Source organism: Kogia breviceps, chromosome 1 (genome assembly GCF_026419965.1).
Source record: "Kogia breviceps isolate mKogBre1 chromosome 1, mKogBre1 haplotype 1, whole genome shotgun sequence".
In the NCBI taxonomy this organism is placed as follows: domain Eukaryota; kingdom Metazoa; phylum Chordata; class Mammalia; order Artiodactyla; family Physeteridae; genus Kogia; species Kogia breviceps.
The window spans coordinates 11,040,947-11,058,593 of record NC_081310.1 but is presented as its reverse complement, the minus strand read 5'-3'; the positions used below and the strand labels follow the sequence as shown (position 1 = coordinate 11,058,593).

Sequence of the window (17,647 nt, the reverse complement as noted above, 5' to 3'; positions counted from 1 at the left end):
TGTAATTCTGGAGGTGAAGACGAGGTCACATTTAAAATTACTATAAATATTTTGTTATAACATTTTTATAAATTTTTATTTATTTATTTTTTATTTTTTTATTTTTTTATTTTTTTTTTTTTTTGCGGTACGTGGACCTCTCACTGTTGTGGCCTCTCCCGTTGATGAGCACAGGCTCCGGAAGCGCAGGCTCAGCGGCCATGGCTCACGGGCCCAGCCGCTCCGCGGCATGTGGGATCTTCCCGGACCGGGGCATGAACCCACGTCCCCTGCATCGGCAGGCGGACTCGCAACCACTGCGCCACCAGGGAAGCTCAATTTTTATAAATTTTTAAATGAATTTTTGGTTTTCATCTTCCTTAGTCCTTTGTCCTTTACTATGGATCTAAAATCCTGATCTGGTACTTTTAGCAAACACCCTCTGTCTGCTCAGTAAGCCCAACAATTTTAAGGTCTTTTTGTTTTCATTCACTTATTTTTTATTTGTATTTCTATATTCACTGAAATAAAGGATACACTTTTATTTCAGTGTTTGTCATATATTGTATTATAATGAAATATATTATAAAAACAGTCATGAAATATATTCCATAGCTAGAAATCAATATATCCCAGGAGTACAATCTATTTCAAGATTGATTCTTTAAATTGAGTAGCTTATTTTAGATTTTTAAACAGCGAGGGAGTTTAGATATCATTATCCCAAATAGAAGCAAGCTAAATTACTATATTGATAAATAGTCTGGAAGCTATAAGATGAAACAAATAGGGAAAATGATATATATTGAAGAAGGTTTTTTATAAATTATTTTTCCCTATAGGAAGATAATTCAATCACTGGCTTTATCTATCATAAAATATCCCATTAAAGGCTTCAACTATGCTATCCCAAGTTTTATGTCTAAGTCAATAATATGATGTACTAAATAACTCTTGGGAAAAAAAAGACATTTTTCATTTATTTCCTTTTCATCGCTTTAATGCTGGTAGAGAGTATTTTGCACTCAACTTGTTTTGAAAAATGTTTATATTTAGTTGAAGATCTTGTTACTTAGGAGGCATCTACTTATAAAATAACTGGCTTTTTCAGATGCAAAGTTGTATGTATAGACTGGATAAACAGCAAGGTCCTACTGCATAGCACAAGGAACTATATTCAATATTCTGTGATAAACCGTAACGGAAAAGAGTATAAAAATGTATATATATATATATATATATATATATATATGTATATATATATATATATATATATAAATAACTGAATCACTTTACTGTAAAGCAGAAATTAACACAACATTGTAAATCAACTATATTTCAATTAAAAATTAAAAATAAGAAAATATTTTTTTTAAACTGGCTTTTTGTTAAAAAATATTTGCTTCTATGCATGACATCCTCAGTGTGTGAATGTTCGAGTTGTTCCTCAATCTGGGTCAATTAAGGAGAGAGAAAGAGAATTTGCTCAAGTTAAATACCACCAACCTCAACTTTTTAAGAAATAGAGTAATACAATTTCATGTTCAGTCAGCTAAAACATATGAAATTAAAATACACTTACAGCAACAAAAAAGACAGTGTAATTACAATAGCAATAATTTAAAAATTGCCTGAAATCAACCTAGTATATATTTTAATTGCAAACAGTTTATATCCTTAAGCTACTTAACTAATTGCATGCATTTTAGCTAAATTATTAACATCACCCAACAGAGAGATTTCTGAAGGAAAATACAAGTAACATTTAAAGACAAAAAGAGAATTCCAATAGAAAATACCAGGAACACTAAATCCAAAGAATGGTCAGAGATTAGAAGGCAAGTGAGGGTGGCAAATCTATTCTTTCCTCCACCCCACCACTGAAGAAAGTGCTTGAACTAGACTTTCAAGTAACTGAAGTAAAGCAATTTTGAGAAAGCATATTGTCATTATTAATCAACCCAAAGAAGTGATTTACCAGAAAGGTTTTTATAAACCCCCTTTATAAAAACAAACTAAAAACATGCAAAACAAAAACTATTTTAAGGCAACAACGTGGCACTCATAATGCGAAAACAATGAAATAAATCAAAATGTCACCGTAATTTTGCTACTAAGGAACAAAAATGTCCTTGAGAATCATCTGTACTTTTGATCTCTTCTGCATTCCCCCTTGTCCCTTCCCTCCTTTCTTGTTTGAAGAATACATTTCATGTTCTGAAATTCTTCTGGGAACTCTGTATTGTTGATACAATGGAAACGAAACCTAGGGTGTGTTTCAAGACCACTGAACTTTTTAAAAGGAGATGTTATAGAAATAATTCAATGTTCACCTTTACTTCAGATTTTATTACATTAATAATCATTGCCAATACTAAGCCAAATAGACACAGCTTTCAAAGAATCAGTTTTCACAATTATGGGGTATTTTGTCATTGTTTTGCTATCCATACTGCTGTAGTAACAATAGCAATAACATTAATTCATGGCATGTTTATGCCAAGGACATTTTCCTACACTTACACTAATCTTCCCATGGCCTTGTCACACAGGTGTTACTCTCCCCCTTTCAACTAAAAAAAAACCCCTAAAAATCAGTGAAGTTACTTAACAGTTTTTAAAGACTCACAATTGGTTTAAAAAAAAAAAAAAAAAAAAAAAAAAACGGAGCCAGGATTCAACACCAGCCTTGTTTGATCTCTTTATCTCATTGTTTTAGTATTATTCATTCATGGAGGAAAGCAATGGAGAGAGAGTGCATATTCACAGCTAAACTTCTCTGTCCTCCTGAACCCCCCACATCTTCTGCCTTTAATTCCTTAGGGTTACATGGCAGACTTGTTTCTTTGGCGTATCCAGGGATCTCTCTTTTTCCACCCTCTCCATGCCTGGCTCACCTGCTCTCCCTTTCATCCTGATTCTCTCCAATTCTGAATCTATTTGTTTAACTGACCTTTTCTGGAGCCATGGATTTTCTTTCTCATTCAGTCTTCTTCCTGAATTAGATCTCAATTATCCTCTGTCCATTTCAGAGTTTTGATGTTTATCTAGTGGACTGGGCAGCCTCAGCCTCCTAGCAAAGTGCAGTTTCACTTATTTTCATTTAACAAGTATTTAATGAGAACCTATTGTGTGCCAAGCACTACTACAATGTCAACTGAAAAAAATTCACAACCTATAAGTTCTCAAGTTTTATTTGGTGGACAAAATGGAAGACTTCAGCCCGGAACACAGCATCTCAGAGAGCTCTGAGAGATAGCTCCAAAGAAATAAGGGATGAGCCAGGCTATATAGGAGTTTTGCAATAAAAGCAGGTAGTGGAACATCCAGAGTTGCTGTTAATTAAAGAAAACCGGACATCTCAGGTGAATGAGTTTAGCGCTTTTCTATGTATGGGAAGATGCACGAGTCTGGGCTCACTGAAATCGTTCCTCTGATCCGCACCTTAACTATCTAGGGCCACTATCCTGCTTTTCTCCATCCTGAGTCCCCTCAGGGTGCACAGTCGGAGGCGGCTGCAGCGGCTGTTGGCTTGATGGCCGCAACACGCTTTGTTTACTGATATGGCAGGCGACATTTTCCATCCACAATAACTACGTGAGTAAACTGGTAACAAATACAGGCAAGATCCCTGTTTTCAAGAAAATAAAAGATTTTCACATAATAATAAACACTATGAAGAATGCAGAGTGAGATCATCAAGTAGTAGAGAATATTGGTTGTCTACGGGCACTGCTGCTGGTAGGGTGATCAGAAAAGGCCTCTCTGAGAAAGTAACATTTGAGCAGAAAAATATGAAGTTTCCTTGTGGCTGAAACATAGAGCATAATCAGGAGAGAGAACGGATGAGGTTTGAGATGAAAGCCTATGGCAGAGCATTCATGTGCTGCCTTAAGAAACCACAGAAAGACATCTGGATTTCATTTCAAGTGGCTAACTGCACGTTTTAATGAAAACAGAAAATGATTTGACCCAACTCAAGTTCAAAAGATCTGTGTGAAGGATGGACCTTAGGAATATTCTAAGAGAAACATGGTGGTGACTTGGTGTAGGGACATTGGGGTGGAAGTCAGGAAAGAGTTTGATACGGGATATATTTTAGGGGAATAAACTGACGTGACTTGGTGACAGACAGGACTGGCAGGTAAACAGAAAAAAAGACACATCCTCTAAGACTGGGAAAACGGAAGAGCATTTTCACACTACCTCACCATTGGTGTGAACTAGCCTGCCCGGCTTCGCTAAACTTAACTGAGAAACTGACAAGGGAGCAGGGAATCACTGCTTTCATGGTGATTCCTATCCAATTTCGCCCACTGCTCCTATTATAGGAAAGAGTAACATCTATTTAAAATGGAATGTTTGGACATTATTTAAAGTCCTACACAAAATTAAATATACAGAATTCTGGGGTATTTATAAGTTTTAGAAAAATGTCATTTTCTTCCTATTACACACTATCTCCCCCCAAATCATTTAAGTGTATTCAAAATACTGAATTATACATCCCCATCATAAAGCACACATTTAATGATATTACATCACATCGAGGAGGGTGACATTATTAATCCCTACTTTCATATTGTGCATCTTCATTGATATTTATTTATTCCTCTCTTCACATCATATATCAACTACAATCAGAAATGTTAAAATAGCTCTAAAAAATGTAATTTTAGAATTTCAACATTTACTTTGGGACCTTTCCTGCTCTCTGTAACCTGAAGTCTCAGCTGTGACCTGATTGCTTATTACTCAATTTTTAAACAAAATTTGGCTCATCACCTTGCATTACAGAGTGTAATAACTATGCCTATATTTAACAGAGGCTATTAGTTTGTAAATTGCTTTCAGGCAGAAACTAAGTGAAAATCCTCTACCTCATCATTGTGATCACCATACAAGATATTTAGTAATAACTCAATAAATGTTTTGATTAATGAATGAAATTTAGGATTACTCAAACTGCAGTGATTTGGATGAATCGACACTTTTCCTTGACTTACACAGTTTTATGCACAAGCACAGACAGGCACAAATATTTTCAAAGAGTCGTACCTCCCAGAGTAGCTGATAGCAAGAAATGTGTCCCATATTTCTTGATAAGGTTTTCTGTGATTTGCTGAAGGGTAGGTCGACGTCCCAAAAGTCTTATGTTGCGGAAGAATTCAGGGGCAAGAGGCAGAGGGGAGCCAAGGAAATTTCTTCTCTCAACTGCAAGGTTATTTACTTTCCAGCGGCCAAACTCCCTGAAAAGCAAATTTATTTTTATTCGTAAATACATAATCTATCTGAATGTTTTCATTTGAAAAGTTCAATTGATAGTTTCGTTGGGGTCACTACATTACAATGATTCTTGTTTGTAATAAAACTTCATGTGCTATGAGTAAGTAGGAGAAGCAATATTTATAATTTATGTAGCTGGAGTGAATATCCTGAAACCAAGTCATGGAGAGGAAAAATAAACCACTTAAAGCAACAGACTCCACTGATTTTCTTCCAAAGGAAAAATGTACTTATAAAAATGATTTCAGGGCTTCCCTGGTGGCGCAGTGGTTGAGAATCCGCCTGCCGATGCAGGGGACACGGGTTCGTGCCCTGGTCCGGGAAGATCCCACATGCCGCGGAGCAACTGAGCCCGTGAGCCATGGCCGCTAGGCCTGCGCGTCCGGAGCCTGTGCTCCGCAACGGGAGAGGCCACAGCAGTGAGAGGTCCGCGTACCGAAGAAAAAAAAAAAAAAAAAAAAAAAAAAATGATTTCATTATGTATAGAATATTCATGTAGAATTATTTTTAAGAGGACAACTAAAGTAATATTTTATCATTTTCCAATGGAAATTGAAAAAAGAATAAATTTATTTTCATCATCAATGATTATTTTCTATTCACTTTAGAGTGGGAACTTGTCAAACCTCAAGAATATTAAGGCGCTGTAGAAGAATTTTTAAAAATTTGATCCAGGGCTTCCCTGGTGGCGCAGTGGTTGAGAGTCCGCCTGCCGATGCAGGGGACACGGGTTCGTGCCCCGGCCCGGGAAGATCCCACATGCCGCGGAGCGGCTGGGCCCGTGAGCCGTGGCCGCTGAGCCTGCGCGTCCAGAGCCTGTGCTCTGCAATGGGAGAGGCCACAACAGTGAGAGGCCCGCACACGGCAAAAAAATAAAAAAATTAAAAAAATAAAATAAAATTAAATTAAAAAAAAATAAAAATTTGATCCAAAGAAAAACTGTTTTTTATAATAATTATTGTTTACAACATACTTTGAAACCCCAATTCAACTTAATTAGTAATTACTCAAGATGCAAAATAGCTTTTAAGGTGGATATGGTCAAATTAGAGAAGTAGCAAATATGATTATAAAAGATTTATATATAAAAAATGTATACATTTATATTAAGTTAAAGTCAACCTAATAATACTTTAGAAAATAACTATGGTGAACTGGATTGCCTGATATCAACCGTACAGATTTTTTTTTTCCTGAGGAGTCGTCTGATAAAATCTCAAACACCTTCCACAGAGAAGACTTCCCTCTACTAGATTTAAACACTCCTATGTGTGTAATTTAACTCTCTTACTACTTAGCAAATAAAATGTTAATTAAATATTGTATAAATACTTGCCATACTTATTTATATTTTTGCCTCCAAAAAATTCCTGGAGTGCACCACAAAAAGGTGCATGATAGATACATCTGTGAACCAGACTCTGCATGGAGTTCACATTCTAGAGAAAGTTTAAAAAAAAAATAAAATAAAGATGTTAAGTTAAATTTTAAAAACATCCAGATTGTGACAAGGGCTGAGAGCTACCACAGACAGACTGCTGTGATGAGCCGTAGGGCTGTGGACAGGATGTCCCTATTTTATTTTAAGTGACCTGAGAGGGCAACTCTGGAGAGGTGGTATTTGATACTTAGTCTCTAAAGGAAAAATAAAAGAGGCTAGATGTGGGGAAGCACAAAATAGATTAACACAGAATAAGGAAAAACAGTAAATACTTCCAGGACCAAGAACCATGTCCCTGATAGAGTGGCTCGCCATGAATAATCTGTTCCTATGACACACATCTGGCAGCCACACGACCCCTCCAGTCTTTTGGAAGTTAATTATAAGACAAGATTCACTAAGGAATCTAGGTAAGGCCTTGGCCTGAAAATAAGTCAACTTAGTGTTACCTTCATTGAGAAACTCTCGCTTTTACCTCTGCAAATCAGCTGATCCAAACAGTTTTGAATAGTATTCTACCAATGGTTCTCAAATGTCAGCACCTATTAGAATCACCTGGAAACTCCACCCCAGAGTTTGATACGTGAGGCCTCGGATGGGGTCAAGAGTTTGCATTTTCAACAAGCAATGCTAGTACTGCTATTCTGGGGAACATACTTTGAAGAAAACTACTGATTAGGTAATTTGCTATGTTGTTTCTAAAATTTACTCAAAGTGCTCTCTTTGCAGTAAATCTTGGGCTTTTAGAGATACTCTACTGGATTTATTACTTCATATTTTATCAGAAGAGAGTAAGAATGTCACTGTTATCGTTCCAAACCTAACTGGCATCAGTAACTTTTTGTCTTTTCATCTTGTAAGAAATTTACCTGAATGTATGTGTGCATGTGTGTGTTCAATATATATGTAGAATATACATATGTAAATACATATTCAAAACTGTGAAGGAGAGCATTTAAAATAAAATATTTAAGTTTTAGTATTTTGTGATATAAGGTATATAGTAATACAATGCTTCTAAGAAGTTGTTTATTAAACCATGACCTAAATAATAGCTGCTCATTAATTTCCAAACTTTACCCTCAAACATTTACATTTTATTTGCTGAAAAATATTTATAATTTTATCAAGGGATAGTAACATAGCTTGACCCTAAAGTTGTGCTATATCTTTTTCAATGGTTTAAATTACCAAAGTTATAAACTCATATGTATATTCTCATAAATTAAAATGTGAATTGCTAAGTGAAGTAATTGGACTTAAATAACCAAGAAGATTGTGTCAATGGTGGTATTTCACAACCCATACAAACTCTCTCTAAACTGCTATTTCTTGCTAGATGGCTGTGGGTAACTACATATTGGGAGAGTGCCATTCTAGCCTCCTTTATTTTTTTTAACAATTTGTAAATATGTAATACCAACCTGCAATCAGTACCAACCCACGATCTATTCTGACTTGAAATATTTGCAACTTTCTTTAGTTTGTTCCTCTTAACTTTGAGAAAGAATAGATGTAATATGAAAGAGCTATAACAAATTTACATCATTTTCTGAAATCAGCTTATAACATTAATTCAAAAAGAAAATTTATTAATGCTTTGCTACTTATTGTCATAACTACCAGACATCTTGGTAGTAATATAGATTAATAGAAGAAAACCTCTGACCTCAAGGGTTCCAAAATTATACTGTGAAGTATAATATGAATGAATAAATTGCAATTCAATGGTTTTACAATATTTTTATGTGCAAAAATACAAGTAGGCCAGTAGCTTATTGAGCACAACCCCTCTGCCCAATTCCTTGATATAAATGTTGCTAATTTAACTCACTTCGAATATGTTTTCTCTTCCCTTATAGTCAGTCACACACTTCAGAAGGCTATAAAGAGCCTAAGACTATGGACAACCTTCCAGGGAGCTTTCTACATCTATCAGATGCTTTTTATTACTGCAGTATATTAACCTCAATTAAGTTTATGGTCTCAGTTCACCTTTTGACATTTCAGTGGGACAAAACACTTTGCCGCCCCATCTGATTAATTTATCCTCTCTGTCATGCAACACCAAAAGTAAAGGACAAACTCTTTGGGAGTATCACCAAACTAAGACTATAACTAAACTAATCAACCAATCAACTAACTAACTGAATGAATTAATTAATTAATTTAAAAAATAGGATTGTTAGTAACCATAGCAAATTGTTTTCTTAATTTTCAGAGCTTCATCTAAAATTCTTCTCCTAGTTTTTTTAATATTTTCATATAAAGAATGAAGTAAAATACTTTACTTTCTATTGTGTGTATCCCAAAAGTATAATTTGAGTAGGAAAAAAATGTTGGTTTGAGAACTGAGATCTCTCATTTCCACTCACATTTGGTTTATATTGTAATGATATACGATCACTGTTATAATCTCTATATATTTTGGTAAAAGCCTAGTTAGTACAAAAATCATCCTGAGAAGTGATGATAAGAACACTATAAGTAAAGGAAATCATCTCTGGACAGTTAAGTACCACACTATGAGCTGTGGACATAGATATGAATACAAATATTGTGTCTCTTACCTGGGCACAGGTATGATTGCATTTACCAGTGTGGCCATGCAGCTTCCTTTGACCAATAAAGTGTGAGCATGTAGGTTAGCCTGGACCCTCAGCCTGGGACTTTGATCAGCAAATATGATTCGAGTTCCCATCCTTCAACCACTACCCCTACAGCTTCTTAGGATGAACAAGAGCATGAACTAAAAAGAATCCTGTCATGTAAAGCTACCAAGATTTTAGAGTTAGTAGTTGGTTTCCTTGCTTTCTAGCAATGTCATCTAGTATACCATGGCTGATGTAGAGTATTTTGACTGTGGGGTAACTTGAGAAGGCAAGAAGGAACTAATGGTTGTACATAAATTAGAAACATATGGGCACAGTTGTTTTTTTCTTTTTCCTTCCTTAAGAATAGATCCACTTCAGTTGCAACTAGACCACGCACTCATTAAATTTTGGAAAGCAAAGTAACGTAGTGCTGAATTGAAAACATGCTGTCTGGTATGATTATCATAATGACAGCATTTTACCCAAAGGCATCTATGGAGTCTATCCAGATGCATTATGTTTATATTAAATAAGAACATTGTCTATCTAACTAAATGTTGCCTTCTACCTGAAGCCTTCACAGAACGTAAATATCTTCTCATCATAACCTTTGGAAGTCTTTAAATGAAATCAGCACAATCATCATTGTTTAATTTCACTCAGCCCCTTTAGAATCACCACTATTTTGTGGAACACACAAATGGACTGTAACCAGTTCAGCTGGAACATTACTTTGAAAATGTTTTTGTTGGCTCTAAGTAGCCTCCATTAGTTGATTAGAGTTATATGTTTGCTGCTAAAAATTCTGACTTGCAAGCATCATTTTTTATGCGTGTCCACGTAATGTTTACTTTTTTACAATATATATTATAATTTTATCCCCACCCATCTCATAAAAAAGGTTGGAAAACCAGAATGACATCAACAATTTCCATTTAAATGATGGTTACATCATTGCCACATTGCCATTGACCTTTCTTATTTGTATTTAAATCCTGTGTGAATGCATAAATGTACTCAGTATATTTGAAATATATTAACTACCATGATTTCTTTAAAATTACACATGTACACTTGGTTCCTGAAAAATACAGAATCTCCCACTGTTGATATTATATATTTTGGACTCACTAACAAAGGAAAGGCAACATAAAAATATTGATAAAATCAGACGATGCATTTGCTGAAAAGGCTTATCTTTAACTGCTAACTTAACACTAAATAAAGTTGTTTGTGTAAAGCCCTAAAAGTTTTTATTACATTACTTTTCACAATACTACATTTGTTGGCTTGCAATTTTAATTCTGTCAATATTCATTAAAACTTGCAGACACAACAGATTATTAAAACAAAATATATTACACAAGCACTAATCTGTGAACAAATCCAGCCTAAGAATTAGAAATTGAATTGCCAATCTTTAGTAGTAATAACTTTCTAATTACATCTGTAAAGTCATACTGATCTTAAGAAATGCCACTAATAATCAATACTATCCCCCCATAATTCTATTATGTGTAACTGTTATACATAAAATTGGCTCTTTTAACGTTCTCTCTGTAGCACTTCCACGTCTCACAAATGATGCTGTTTTCCATTTGGCCAGAACAAGGGAAATGTTCCTAATGACCTGAATAGCTGTAGCTCTGAAGGCAGTTTTTTAAAAGCGGTTAAATGCTGAGCAGTTGGCAGGGTGGGTAGAGAATCCACTCTCTTTCACCCTCCTGCCCCTTAATACACTATATATATATATTTTAATTTAACAGTAGCAGGGCTCTTAAAGCTTGGGAGGCATTTTGGTGTGAAGCTAGGAATTTAGAAGAATGAATCTATTTAAAAAACACTGGAAGAAAGGCACAATCACAAATATGACGTTTGTGAAATGTTTACATGCAGGATTTTGAGAAGCATCATTAATGACTATTGTGTTTTGAATGAGCTGCCAAATTCAGAGGAGAATGGAGAAGACAAATTAGCATTATTGCAACAAAACATTGCCCAACCCAGTAAAGCAACAAGAATTCATTGTAGCTGTAGCCTCTGGACTATATTATTGAATATATAAGATTAGGGTGGGGTTACTGAGAATTTTTAATGAATAGTCTGGTTTATGGCTACTAATGTATATTTTTAATTCTTAAAATATGTTAAATTTTGGGCTTCCCTGGTGGCGCAGTGGTTGGGAATCCGCCTGCCGATGTAGGGGACATGGGTTCGTGCCCCAGTCCGGGAGGATCCCACATGCCGCGGAGCGGCTGGGCCCGTGGGCCATGGCCGCTGAGCCTGCGCGTCCGGAGCCTGTGCTCCGCAACGGGAGAGGTCACAGCAGTGAGAGGCCCGCATACCGCAAAAAAAAAAAAAAAAGTTAAATTTTTAGGGCTATGAAATAACTGAAAGTGATTTAATTTTATCTTACAAAGCTTTAAATCATTTTCTGTAGTTTAATGAATAGGGGTTTAAATCAAATTTTTAAGGGAAATACCACAGAATTCAATTGTCATAATTACTGTCATTATTCCCAAAGGTAATTCATTTCATAGGACTATAACGGTACCACATGCTTATACCCTTGAAGATATATATATATATAATAGAGATTTATTATCCATTTTTTAATTAAATCACTCCTTTGAAGAGATGTAAGCAAAAGTTTTGATGTAAAAAATATACATACTTGCTGTCAATGAATTACTTTCTAAGTTGAGGAGAGAGGGAATTATTTAACAAGCAAAAGCTTTTCTTTCTAAATTTTGGAAGTATAGTTTTAACATCTATTACAACTCATCAAAATTATTCCTCAATCACATTCATATAATTATACAGATTTGGTAATTATTGATCAGTGTAGATAAGCTAAGAGACAGATACAACTGAGCTAAAATAAAATGTCTACTCTGATTCCCTGTGAAAAAAAGCAATAAACAAATACAAATGTCTCTTTTTTGAAATTTATAATTAAAAAATTAATTACTTATTTGGGTTACTAAGTGGAAAAATTTACACTTCTTACATAAATTTAAATATTTTAGGGAGCTAGATAATGTTAGTTTTCCAAAGGAGAATGGATTTAGGAGTCAGATAGCTAAAGTTTCAAATCTCAACCTCACCAATTCAGTTCACAAAATTCAAAGCTGATTACATTTTGGCAAGTTCTTAACCTCACTGATGTAAAGTCATTTCATTTATAAGTGTACATCCAATAATACTGACTCTGTAGAGTTTTTAAAGAAGTAAAATTTGTAGCAATTAACAAAAACAGTGCAAGGAGCACGGTTTACTTCCTGGTAAATTTTGGTGTGTGTACACTTTTGAAGTCACAGATTTTTGTCCCAGGATGTCAATGTGTATAAAGATAGCTAGCTAGCTAGCTAGCTAGCTAGATAGATCAAGGTAATAAGCTTTAGTGAAATTAATGAGTAAAAGTAACAAAAGAATTTTTAAATAGAGCTACACTCAAAGAATCTGCAAATTGTTTTTCTTGGTCCAGGCACAGATTAATAAATGAAATGTTCACCAGTAAGAAGAAATGCCAAAAGAATAGTTACCTGCTAATGAAAAATTAATCTGCATTTGATAATTTCTTTAAACATTTAAGTAATAACTTCATTGAGATTTCTTTATAATGGTACAACCTCTACCTTAAACATTGGAACAAATATTTATAAATCATGAATTATGACAATGTGGCTAAATTATAACCTTTCAGTTTGAGTCAGGCTTGAGTTGTCAAAATACCACTTTACACACAAAAAGCTTGTGAAACGTAAACTGGTAATGTTACCTTTCTCTGGATATTATTGTCAGAATCTATGGATTACAAATTGAAACATATTATCTGACAGGCACTTAGTCCTCCTGTCTTCTATGCTTGGGATTCATATAAAATAAATTTGTTATATTTAAAATAGATAACCAAAAAGCACCTACTGTGTAGAACAGGGAACTCTGCTCAATATTCCGTAATAACCTAAATGGGCAAAGAATTTGAAAAAGAATAGATACATGTATATGTATAACTGAATCACTTTGCTAGACACCTAAAACTAACACAACAATGTTAATGTTAATCAACTATACTCCAATATAAATAAAAATTTTTAAAAAGAAAAGATATTAATTGAATATCACCCACTATATAACCCTTCAAAGACATCAATAACACATGGGGAAATTGCTGTCTTCTCTGCTCTGCCAACCCTGTCTCCAACTAATTCTGTTATGTATTCATAGCAAAGTATTCTTTTCCTTCCTAGTAGTTAATATACTTATCTGTGTGGTTATTCAATTAATGTCTGCCTCTTCCATTATATAATAAGCTCCACATAGACATGGATTATGTCTTCTTTTTATAACTATGTATTCTTAATACTCAGATACAGGATCCATAGTAGTCACTCAATAAATATATACTGAAACAACAAAGGAGTGAATGTTATCATGTGAGCTAAAATGAAATAACCACCTAAGAAAGAAAAAGGCTGAAGTTTCTGACTTGCGAGCACATGCCCTGGCTAAAGTCCACAGAAAACCAAGCTCATTGGAAGAATGCATTTTTCAGTTGGGCTTTGAGTGTTCAAGTGACTAGGGGTGGTTAGGAGTTAACTATTTGCTTTAAATTGAGAATCACTAAGGACTAGGTAAAAACCTACTCCTACTAAAAATCAAAACATATATTTGAATGTTGAAAAAAAAGCTACCATTGTCTGTGAATGCAGTGAAATCTACAGAGTTGGGGCTCACAGCCTCCATTAGCTAATGCCCTTTGGGGAGAGGAGTCCTGCTATCAGTTATAAGAGGATCTTCAATCTTCCGTATCTGTGTCAGCCTAAAGGCAAGGGGAAGACACTGATTGTACAGACTCAAATTCCATACTACTAGGGTTTAGACAAATATATAATATATACTTTGACTAGTTTTTTTCTTAAAAACATGAAAATGTAAGTTATAACAGGCAATAAGTTTAAAGTCTGACTGGCAAAAAGCAAAATTTTCATATTATTTGAAATTTTGATTGTCAAGTAACATTTACCTCAAGATGGAATTTGAAATGATAGTTAAATTAGACTTGTGTTTAAAATGACTCATTGGTTTAAACTATTGCACTGTGAGGTATATATGCTCTTCTTATCTCCTTTTGGCACATGAGAGGGTTTTGGTGCAAATTATTTCTCTAAGGATGTATACCTAACAATAGCTTGAATCCAGGGAATCTGACACCAAAAGCAATGAACTTAACTTCTTTATAGATTAGCATCAACTTTGAAAGGTGGATTTTAATAGTAATGCACTATACCTGTGTGTGTAGGGATTGTAAAAGGGAGCATATGGTGAAAGAGAGGGAAAGAGATAGAAATATATATATATATATATATATATATATATATATAAAGAGAGAGAGAATGGTGGGAAGGAAAGAAGTTGGGAGAAGTTTATCAATAAAGTGGGGAGGAATGTGAGAAATATTAATATATATTATTATAATAGAAACAATATACTGACTATAGATTAATCCTTTATTGTCCTGACTAAACAGTCATCCAAGAAATACGGAATGCAAATATCTGTTTGGTAGAAGGAGCTAAAGAACGCTTGGGACTAGTTCACATTTCTCAGAAGAGGGCAGCAGAATTGTAGGGACTGAATGATTAAAGAAGTTTACGATTAATTGCTTTCATAAGTGATATAGTAGAGTCCAAACTCCAGCCTAAGAGTACAGAGAGTAAAAGTCTCAGAGTGAGAAACACAGATGGTGAGAAAGAAAAGAGGATTCTTCGATGGGATCGCCCAGCTGTGATGAGGGAATTCAAGGATGAAATTGGGGAAATGATGGGAAAAATCTGTTACATCAAAAAACCACTAAGCTGAAGGTTGCCAGTATGTCTGTAATGCATAAGAAGGATTCCAGAGAAGGATGAAGTCCTGTAAATCCACAGGGAAGCTTAGATTCCACGATAAAACGTTAACATCAACGAACACAAAGGGAGGTACTCCATCACAAGAAAAAGACTGTTATTCCACAGTGGGGATAATGTCTCATCCCTTTACTGGAACTGCTCGTAATGAAATATATGCATGTAGAAAAAAAATAAATTCATAAATATAATCTATTGATTCTTAACAAAATAAATGATGTCTCCTCCTCAAAGTTTGCTTTAAAAAAAAAAAAAAACAGGTTGCTGGACTACTACTACTGAGTAGTACAGAACACTTTGAGAAAAACCTAGCAAATACTGAAAATATCTGGAAAGAAAGGTTAATCACAACAGAAAGAACCAATCAGGTGCACAGCCTAATTAGTGCAAAGTAAATAAACAAGCTATATTCAGTTAAAGTGCTAACACACCTATAGAGGAAGAACAACTGAGAAGGATTCAGGGGGAAAACTGTTAAAAGAGAAAAGACATTTTTTTCAAAAAAAGAAAGGGCATAATGAAGGATATACCAGCGATGACAGTGAAAGCACTTTGGGAAATATAACAACCACTGAAATATAATCCTTGGACGACTATATTATCACTTCATTATTGACTCTGAAAAGGAAGTGAATAAACGGGTCTAAAATACTGATGAACCCAAAAACTTATCATGGAGAGTCACTCCATGTGACCAAAGAAAATAGAAAATAAAACAGTGAAACAATAATCAAGGGAGTATCTAAAGAGAATTTCCCAGAACACACTCTTCCCAGAGAAGAGTGTGGGTGGGGTAAAACTGAGGACACTACAGAGGAAAAAAGAGAGAAAACAAAAGGAAAAATAAAAGATTTATATCATTTTGAAAGGAGAAAACAAAGTGTTTCCATCTCAGCAATAGAGGATTAAGAGAAACAAATGAAAATGGATTTATAAAAGTGGTTGCTTTTAATTGCTCAGTCACCATCATAAGTTTGAGTTTTCTTTTTGAATATAGAAGATTGTGTCAAGATGAGTTTAAAAAAATAGTCAATATTCTGAATCACTAAGATAATTACAAATACAATGAAAACATGAAAATGATAAATTATTAATGAAAATCATGAATAAAGGCAAGATTCTTTACCAAGTACATTTAACTGACATAATAAAAATACCTCAATATGAAGGTAGCATTAAATTAATAATTTTATATTCATGGACACTATTAGGTTCAGTAGTGATGTGTATGATTAAAGGTAACAGGAAAAATAACTGACATTTATTACTATGCAATAAATTTTGCTTTTCTTTCTCTCTCTTACATTCATATACAATCTTAGGAAATAAGTACCATAGGGCATAAGTGTCAAGAAAATCAAATGCTATATTGACACATGGAAATTTGGGGTGAGAAGATTTAGAATAAAACACTAACATAGACATGAAACTCCAATTTTCAATTGATTTGTTTATCACCAAATTAATCCTCTGTTACAGAGACTCAGCCTCCTGTAAGAGGAAAATCAGTTACTAAATCCCACTTTGAATGGTTGGTGGTTTTGAAACAGGCAGAAGCTTCAGTTCCAGAGGTAGTTGTGTTCTCATAGCTCTTTCCCTAAATCCATAGATTGGGCTTGGTTCTCAATTGTTGCCTCCTGTCTTTTGGATAAATGGTTCTCTGGAAAAGCTGACACATGGCAGATTGGAGCACTTTTTATTCTGGGATGAGTTAACTCATTAATTAAATATTTATTGAGTGTCATAATCCAGAACTGTTGCTGGATACTGTCCATGAACACAGTAGGAGCAGTTAACCTAGGGAGGTGAGGATTTTTTTCAGTACATTGTCGTAGTGTTTGTTTGATCTGGATGTTTTAGGTTAACTTATGGTCAAAGAAAATAAAACTATGAATTGTGTGCCTTAATTTTACCCAATAATTGTAAGCTTCTGGCATAAAGCAAGCATTCAATAAATATTCCCTGAATGGATTAATTAATCAATTAGTATTCGAGCACAATTCTTGCTATGTTTGTCTAATGCTATAAAATATTTTTATTAGAAAGTTTTATTATGAGATAATGGTAGATTCCTATTCACTTGCAAATAGTAATAGAGAACTCATATACCCTTTAATCAGTTTCTCCCAATGGTAACATCTAACAAAACTATAGTAAAACATCACAAGCAAGACATTTTCATTGACACGTCAAGATACAGAACATTTCCATCTCTACAAGGATCTTTCATGTTGTTAAAGCTACATATACTTTTCTCCTACCCCCCAAGTCCTGACAATCACTAAGTTGTTCTCCATTTCTATAATTCTGTCATTTCAAAAATGTTATATAACTAGAGTCACACAGTGTGTAACCTATTGTCATGGGCTCTTTTTCCACTCACAATAATTTCCTGGAGATTCACCCAAGTTGTGGCTGCTATCAAAATTTACTCA

The 17,647-nt window shown here is 34.4% G+C and overlaps 1 protein-coding gene across 4 annotated transcripts in view; it reads right to left on the bottom strand.

Annotated features, from left to right (window-relative positions):
• BRINP3 (BMP/retinoic acid inducible neural specific 3) overlaps positions 1–17,647 on the bottom strand; it is a 431,007-nt gene that overhangs the window by 218,633 nt on the left and 194,727 nt on the right. For 3 of the 4 annotated variants that reach the window (XM_067027571.1, XM_067027570.1, XM_059057529.2), the window contains exon 3: positions 5,038–5,228. The exons of the other annotated variant lie outside the window; for it this stretch is intronic. In XM_067027571.1, the coding sequence (XP_066883672.1) occupies positions 5,038–5,228 (191 nt within the window). The remainder of the gene's footprint in view (positions 1–5,037; positions 5,229–17,647) is intronic. 4 annotated transcript variants of the gene reach the window in all.